At 30.6% G+C, this 9,490-nt stretch overlaps 1 protein-coding gene across 1 annotated transcript; it reads right to left on the bottom strand.

Moving 5' to 3' along the window:
* Window positions 1-4,537: 4,537 nt before the first annotated feature.
* Window positions 4,538-7,324, bottom strand: LOC114419642 (selenoprotein F-like). Its single transcript, XM_028385378.1, has 4 exons — window positions 7,073-7,324; window positions 6,822-6,880; window positions 5,822-6,003; window positions 4,538-4,934 (listed from the first exon to the last, which is right to left on the bottom strand). The coding sequence occupies exons 1-4, from the start codon at window positions 7,260-7,262 to the stop codon at window positions 4,862-4,864; spliced, it is 504 nt and encodes a 167-aa protein (XP_028241179.1). The 5' UTR covers window positions 7,263-7,324; the 3' UTR covers window positions 4,538-4,861.
* Window positions 7,325-9,490: the final 2,166 nt, after the last annotated feature.

Genomic DNA, 9,490 nt, shown 5'->3' with positions numbered 1-9,490 from the left:
CTACAAAAATAAGTGCACAACTGCATGTCAACAAATTATAAATTGCTCCATGAAGCAACTAGCATGAATTTTTTCGAACAACAAAGTTATAAACCCGACCGGTGTTTAAATGTTTTTCGTTATTGACAATCAACAAACGCAAACGAACTAGTGATCACAATCCACAATCCTAACGAACTGGAAGCAGAGACAAGATAGAATCCAAATTATAGAATATGAAAAAAAGAAGAAGGAGAAAGACAGAGAATGAATATAGTGAATGCTGATTTTTGCCTTGTGAGAAAAGGAGAGTGGTGAAGTCATTAAGACTGAGTAAGCATAAATGAATGAAACTCACACTTTGTGCGTGCCAAAGGCAGAGACATTAATTCACGGTCCTCAAGTTAGTGTTACGTTGACTTTTTGTATGGCTAGTCTAATTGTTGGGAATAAATGTGTATGCTCAAGATCTAATTCACTACTAAAGAATTATTCTTTATTTCATTATCATATTCGTTGATTTATTAAATTATTAATTTGATAAATTCTTGATTAAAACTAAAAACTTGTTATCATGATAGAGATTATGATAATTAGAAACAAATTCTTTTTAATTTTAATCTAAATTATTCTTGACCATAGGATTATTATGAATAGGACATCAATAATTAGATAGATCAATATATATGTAATAATTTTTATTGGATAAAAATTAATATATCTCATTTAATAAATTATATATATAAATGATGTATATGTGAATATCATCATTGATAATTGAACTGACTCAATGAAGAATTTCTAAATATTACCTTGTTATGTCAATAGGAAGTTTTCAAGCAAAAATATAATAATTTCCTTTGACATGAGATTATCATAATAATTATACTTTAATTTCAAACACCTAATGTCTTATGACACTAGTTGGATGAATATTGAATACGATTAAATACTTCTAGAATTAATGATTAATCAAGAAGAATTCATTAACCCTAGATAATGAGTTTAAGCTCTATGATAGAATTAAGCTTGGTCAAGACAATTGAATGAAAGAAGAAAATAGTTTCTTAAGTCATTCATTGATTATATATAATGTATTAACTTATTAGAGTTTGATAGTAATACTATACTCTAGAGTAAACATTGAGTTGTAAATGATAGAAATAAATGTTGCATTATTCTTTTATTGGTTCTTGAAGACAAAAGATGTTACTACATGCTACCGAACATCAAGAAATGTTATTAGATGCCTACTTTATTAAATTAATTATTATTAATTTACTACCAATTTAGTATTAAATATACGAAATTACACACAAACGGGTGTTTTAATCTTTGCAAAAGAAAATAATTTATTTCATAATTAAATTAGAGAATTTGATTTGATTAAATAAATATTTTAGTGGAATATTAATATATTCTTTGTTAACACCAAAAATATAATTAATATAAACATAGAGTATTATTTTATAAATGTAGAAATTGTCCATAAAATAAGAATAAGATTTTATTGCTATATAAATGTATCAGATCATGTAATTAGTAATTAGTCAGGATTATTTGAGAATTATCGTATTATATCATAAAGTTTCTTGAGAAAAAAAAAGATATAAAATAATTTTTATTTTCAAATACAAAGATAAAGATATATGAAATTATTTTAAATAAAATTTCTCATTTTTTGAAAAAATGTTCAACTCCATATATCATATATATCTCTAAAGTTATAAATAAACAGAAATAACCTAGAAAAGTTTGTTAGACCTGAAAAGTAAGAAAATAGTTTAATTTCTATTCATCAAAGAGTTGATAATTGATTTCGGTGTGAATATTTATAGTATTAGAACGCACATCAAGATACACAATTTATTTTTCTATTTATTATTATTATATATTTTTTAATATAAAATAAATCTTAATTTTTTAATTTCGCTTCAAAGATTTGAAAGACTCCTATGTAACAATCACTAGTGACATGACATGACCATAATAACGTGGTAAAAAAAAAGCATGATGAGCAAACACAAGGGACATTGAGTTGTTACACTAGTTATCAACCTCCACAACTCAGTTCTGACGTAAAAGAAAATTTGTCTTATTTTGATTAATAGTACTGTAACAATTAAGCATTCAATGTTTTTTATTATTATGTTTTTAACAATTTATTATAAAAGAGAATATAATTAATATAAATAATAAGACGTATGTTAAAAAATTACACAATAATCTTTATAAAATTTAAAATACTAATTATAGTATTTCTTAGTTTTATTTCAAAACTTTGAACGTTAAATAAATGGGATGAATAATGTGTTCGATTTGGCAGCAACAGAACAGCTAAGACTTTTTCCATTGATTCGAAACAGGAAAAATATGAAGTAAACCTTGGTCAGGACACAGATAATTAGATGTTGGGTAGGGAACTGAAATAAAATGAAGGAAAAGAGGAATTGTTTTGTGAATTTCTGAATCAAATCCATTTCTTCTTCAATTCTCCTTCTTATCCTTTTCCTTTTTCTAATCAAATTGATTTTTCACTTGAATGTTTCCTTTTTGAATCGTGAAAGGTTGTCTATTCAGGTTTAATAATTAAATTTGTTGACGAAACAAGGGGAATAAGACATGATCAAATGATACTAGGAATTAAACTTGGTCAAAACTCAAATGATTTTTTGATAGAAATTAAATTTTATTAATTTAACCATTGAATCATGTTCTATCATAATTATTACACTGTTATCATAATCCCTACGTGTACCATATCCTATTTTAGTTACATACATATCCCATATTTTTTATAATTAAGTTAATAAAAGCGAGGTTTTATTATACTTGATACGCCGTATTATTTGATCTTAACTTAAAGTGTCACTTTGATTTGAGAGGTTAAACTAGTAACATATTAAAAGCGTCCAACTATATGTCATGTGCAACAACACCCTGTTGATTGACGGGCATTTTTTAGTTAAGGTTTTACGTGCACTTTTCATCCTCACCGCTTGTTTCTTAATTAATAAAATATACAAAATCTAGTGGCGGCAAAGTCCTTTTTAAAAGGTAAAATAAAAAAGTTTGAGATTGAAAATCGGCATTCTTTCACTAAGGTAGTGTTCGGTAAAGATGAATGAAAATGTGAAAAATGAAAAGAAATAAGAGAGAGTGAAAAATAGATGAATGTTTTGAATTAAAATAGTAAGTAAATAATAAAAAGAATTTTTTTTTAAAATAGAGATGGAGCAAATGATTATTTTACCCCATCTAATAAAATGGTTCCTACCCATTAGGTCATAAAGTTTTTATTTTAGAATTATACTGTTAATCGATTATGCAAATTACATAATTAATTATACAATTTCATCTGACCAGAAATTATGTTATTAACATAATTGATTATATTACAAACTTGACATCAATTGTATCTAATTTTTAACAATTTAGTGGATACATAACCTATTAATTATGTGACATGTTATTTCAATCTAGTGTCATACCTATTATATTATAAGTATAATTGATTATGTTGTCAATTAGAGATCAAGTCTATGAAATTCAAAAGTTCTAATGACTTACATAACCAATTATATGAATATAATAACTAATTATATAGGCATCGGTGGTCATAAGTTCTTAGAAGCAATTTTGAAAGAGCGGATCTTTTTCTTACCAATGAGCCCAAATTCACACCAACTCATCTCATTTTGGGATGAAAATTTAAGTCAATGGGATTCACATTTTTTAAGAAACTTGTAACCTAAAATCACTCAAAACAAACACCCATCCCACCACTTTCAACTCAAAACCAGCTCAATTCAATTGCAATCCAAAATCGCTCCCTTAAACCAAATACAGGCCAAGGGTAGGTTTGGTTGTAAAAAATGTGAGAAAAGAAGAGAAATTTTCAAAAATATTTATGGATTTCACACCTCTACCATAATACTTTAATTCAAATATGTCTTCTCCAATTCTGTTTCTCTCTACCAAACCAACCTTAAGTCAAGTGACTCATTGCCTCCTCCCCCTTGCAGTTGCAGTCTTCGGTGATGTATGCTTTCTAAAGTGACTATCGTATTCATTTTGTTAATCAACTACTAACTGAAATGTTGAAAATCATTAAGATAAAGATTTATGATCCTCTCCACATCACCATTATAAGACTTATATGGATTATGTTGCAAACTTCAACTAATATTCAGGGTTATACACTTACACTATAATGACAATAGAAATTAGACCTAAGCCTCTCAAAGGGAATTCTTCAATACCTATGAATGACAATATAAATTAGTTTAATATGTTATTCAGTTGCATCATCTTACATTATGTAACAACCATATGTTGCAAGTAACAAGCTGAAGAATAATTCCTCATCTATGTTCTAATCTCTAAAATGTTGATTACTCAACATGAATTACATACACTTCAGAAGGCTATAACAAACAATCTACAATTTGTTCAAAACTGGGCAATATGGTTGGTCACGTGTCCACCAATTTAACAAAATATGAATTTGACGCTCACGAAAAATTAATTGAGAAAAATGACAGTTCATTTTTTTTTTAAAAAAAGAAATTATATTATCTATTCCCGCATTATCACTGAAACATGCTTGTCTCCAATTCAATATTACAAGACTGCAGTTTATACATCATCTTACAGCTACCATAAAATCTGGAAAAAGGAAACCGTCGTATTGAAATCAATTGTCACAAAACCCAGAATTATCTTAACTGACCAAATCATGATGATTTTGATGTTATTCAGGTCACTTGTAACCCAGGGCAAGTTTAATTCACTTGTCTAAGTCACACTGTATATACTCCCACTCTTTTTCTGTTAAATGGGAACAGTCCAGATCTTGCTAGAGAATGGGTCAAAGATTCTCTCAATCAGAAGCCAGAGGCTTCACCTTCTCTCGGAGGAACTGCAGTATATGCTCACGTTTCCAATTATCAATCCTGCAAGAGACAAAAAGGGGGTGGGGGAAGAAAGATAAATATAAATAAAATAAAACTCTTTTTCGTTCAAAAGAAAAAAAGAGAGATTATTTTAACTCCTAGAGTACACAAAAGGTATGATTTTGTAAAGAGAAGCTGCATCATAGCTTTTAAATCACATTCAAAAATGATTTTGAAGCCATTGCAGCTATTCTTGTTTATGCTTTAGTTTCATTGGAATCCACATAGCCATCAACCAGAAGTTCAATAAGTTATTTCTTTTGGTAGATCTAGATTCTTGCATTTCAATGGAGAGATAAATTCCCTTATATGCTACTTGCTACACACACATCCACAGGCTTAGTGTTACTCATCAATTCCATAATGGGTATGGTTTTACCTAGACCTACAAAACCTTGTAAATAAATGTTGCAAATGCAATGACTACTTCCAGTCAACTTTGTAAATTTTTTACAATGTTAATCAAAATTATGTTGCTTTGTGCTTCTCATAGAAATACTATCCCTAGAGGTATTGGGGGAGTCAACTTAAAACATTTGTAAAAATTCTACAATGTTAATCAAAGTTATGTTGTTTTGTGCTTCTGATAGAAATACATCCCAAGAGGTATTGGGGGGTCAAAGAAAAATTAGAGGTGAATACATCAAGAATGATTTAGAGATCAAAGGTTTTTTTATAGACAAAATTCACAATAGAACATTATGACATTGTTTGGTCTATGTAGCTGACTCCACCTAGTGGTAAAAAATTTGGTTGTTATATACAAGAATTTTGAAAAATCAATGTACTCAATGCCACAGTATCAATTAGAAAAGAAAACCAATGATGGGCTCCAATAAGAAGATGTCAGCAAGGTACTCATTTGTGGATAATATAATAAGTGTCACCTGATTGTTTCTTTTTGCTGACCCGCATCATCCAGCATAATTAGCTTTGGTGGAGAGTTAAAAACATATTGAACTTTAACTGATGGAAATTGATCTTTTTCATCTTCAATAAAGCTTACAACTTCAGGATAGAAAACAAGTTTCCTCATGCAGACTTCCAACACAGCTCCAGAGTAAGTAACCTAAAAGTTAAAAGAATTAATGATATTGTCTTCCTTTCATCTTTTCTGAGTGTGTTACGATAACATTTCTTAGGTAACAATTGGTTTGTTTTTTATTTTCAGTTGATATATTTTGTTTATCATTACAAAAAAGTCACCTAATTTTCGCATTGTTTCATGTTTCTCAAGATGCTGTGAAGGAAATGATGAAACAGGCATTTAGTTGTTTTCACTATTCCTTTGGAAAAATCATGAAAATAAGAAATCACATGAAACCAACGTAACAATTTTGTAATTACTTGTAAAAAACACATCAACAGCAAACGAAAACAAAAAACAAACCAAATACCACCTTAGAGCATGTTTGGTTTGAAAAAAAAATGTTTATTGTTTTCATTTCCCTCCTCATTACAAATAATTACAAAAGAAGTTGCATTCTTATCACTTTGTTTCTTATTTTCAAACATTTGCACATGAAACAGTGGTTAAAAAAAAAAACATTTTGCTGTTTAACTAGTTCCTATGAAAATATTCAAAAAAACAAAGGAAATAAAATGTGACCTGTTTGTAAATTAATAAAACCGGGAATGAAAACAGAAAACATATTTTTTTTCCAAACCAAACAGATCCTTACATTTTCATTTTCACTTAACCTCAGCAGGCACTACACTTCCTTTCAAAATGCTTTTAATCGACACTAGAAGATTAATTTAGTAACGGTTTGCAGCATAATTATACACTTATTTGGCAACCAGCTTCGTTTAGGTCTAAACCGTCACAATTCATTTCAATCACAAAGCAAAATCGGTAAATCATTTTCGGATGGATCATATTCATACCTTGGTAGTGGCATCGTTGGAGTCTTCGGTGCAACACTTGAAACAATCCGATACCAACTCTGCAACCGAATTTCGAGCTTAGTACAACACTCTTCGTAATTGAGACAGTAACCTAACTAACCTAAACGCGATTCTAATCGCGCTTCTCCGAGCGACATAATAACAGTGAAATCGAAAAGGCATAGAACAAAACAAAATTGCTTCTGAATGAAAATTGTGTGAGAGAGAGAGAGATTCGAAATGGAATAGACCTTTGTCCTTGACGTACTCGGAGAGAGTGTTGCAGTCGGAGCACAAGGCGAGTCCGGTGAAACCGAGATTCTCGCATTCTCGTGAACTTAATTGCTCCGATGATGAACCCAAACACAAACTCAAAGCCAACACAATCACAGCAACGCCATAGCTATGCATCAAGCCCTTCTTCATCTCCGAGAATCGCATCGAATCGAACCAGAAAGCCAAGTCAAGGGACTGGGTTAGTTACTTCGTTCCATGGGCATGGTCCTCACGCTCTGTCATGTTAGGCTTCACTATATGGGCTCCAGGCCCATGTTTCACATAACATATGAAATCTAGGGGAAAACTACTTCCTGCACCCCAATTTACTACTTGCATCTCCATAATTTTGAAAATTCTAATAGTACCCTTACCTTTTTTATACGTTCCTCTCAGCCTTTAGTGCCTCTGTCTCATGGGTGGCTCCCTCGCTCTCCCGTAGGGCTGTTAAAAAAAATTGAACTGAACCATTCTTAAAAAGGCTAAATTGTTTTGAATAAAAAATTAAACTAAATTGTTCTATAGATCAGTTTTTTAAAGTTGAATTGCTCCTAAACCGTTACTTGAACCAACTCTAAATTGTAACCTATGAAATTAAAAAAATGTGAAAATTTGCTTCAAAATAAGATGCTTATTGAGAGCAATTCAAATAATTCAAAGCAGTTAAAAGTAGTTCAAAGCAATTTGATTTAATTCATCTAAACTATTACCCAGTTCCATTAGTTCGTCCAAATTGTTACCCAATTCACTTAGTTCACTCAAACTTTTTTTACAGTTCAATTTGATTTAGGGTGTTGCTAGGTGCACCCAGCACTTAAGGTGAAATAACAAAAATACCCTTGATCCGTAAGCCATTTAAGTTGATCCGTAAAAGGCTTACGGATCAACTTGATCCATAAGCCTTTTACGGATCAAGTTGATCCGTAAGGCTTCTATGGATCAAGTTTATCCGTATTTTTTCGTAAAAAGGCTTACGGATCAAGTTGATCCTAAACCTTTTACGAATCAACTTAATTCGTAAGTCTTTTATGGAACAATACGGATTAGCTTGATTCGTAGAAGCCTTATGGATCAAGTTGATCCGTATGTTTAATATCAACATACGGATCAACTTGATCCGTATGATTTACGGACCACCCTCACACACACTCATCACAGATGCAAAAAAAAGCACAGGGACATTTTTGATATTTTAAAAAAATGTTGGGTGCACCTAGCAACACCCTTTCATTTATCTATTTTGCCCATCTCTATCCTCCACCGGTCACCCCATAATTTGTTTTTAGATTTGCTTATATCTCTTGATTCACAATCTAGAATAGAAAAAAAATTGTAGCGTTATGGGTTGGCTCTTCTGACATTATGCAAACCTAATTCTGGATTAAGTTATCAAGAATGCATGTTGTTCTCTAGATAACAATTTGGAATTATGTTTAATACACACTCCTTTCACTTCAACTAATCGAAAACAATATCAACCTCAACTATTGTAGCGTACAAGTTTTTCAATCTAATCTACCATTCAAAGTCCTCTACTTTCTGGTACGCAGTACTCACTCTTCTATTTTATCTACTTACACCAATAATGTTAATTATAAAGTATTTTATTGAACCATTTTCACACTTTTTTACTTAAATTAAATAGCTATCATACACCTTTAAACAGTTTATCTCTCCCTTAGTTTCCCAAATTTCAAAGTGTAAAGTGTTGATATAAGAAAGTCCTCATATATACTTTGATATCCTTTTAGATAATTAAATCTCAAAATACATGTAAACACACTCGTCTCTAATACTCTACTATTAATCCGCCAAAATTGAAATAATGTAAAAGAAGTATAAGGTGTTGAAATTAGAGTCCCTTTAAATACTAGGGATGTCCTTGCAGAGTAACTAGTTGCTGGTTATAGAAAAGTTACACTTAGATATCCATTTCACACTTTATATTAGAGTAAAAAAAAGAGATATTTCAGTGTTTTTTTCACGTTAATAATAATAACTATTTAAAATATTAAATAAAAGCCTTATAGATATTCTTTTGGTCAAATAATGCAGGTGATAACTTCTAAGCTTACTCAAAACTTCTGTTACATAACAATCGTTAACGTTGCGCCAGTAAACTTCATCAAGTAGAACTGGCTTAAAACACATCCCCAGTGGGACTTTCTAACAGCTTTGAGTTGAGCACATCCGTTAACTGTTGCAGCTGCTAGTTCGAAACAAAAGAATTTCCCAATATTCATTCTCACATACATGCAATTCTGGCCTTTGAGGAAAAAGGGCAGCGGTCACTATATTATTTACAAGTGTGGCAGAAAGAAAAATGGTAACATACACACCAATCTTGAGAACTGCTCTACAAGACAATTCTTTATCAACAGGAGTGCTAGATC

Source organism: Glycine soja, chromosome 7 (genome assembly GCF_004193775.1).
Source record: "Glycine soja cultivar W05 chromosome 7, ASM419377v2, whole genome shotgun sequence".
In the NCBI taxonomy this organism is placed as follows: Eukaryota; Viridiplantae; Streptophyta; class Magnoliopsida; order Fabales; family Fabaceae; genus Glycine; species Glycine soja.
The sequence above is the reverse complement of the archived record's forward strand: the minus strand, read 5'-3'. Positions and strand labels throughout refer to the sequence as shown.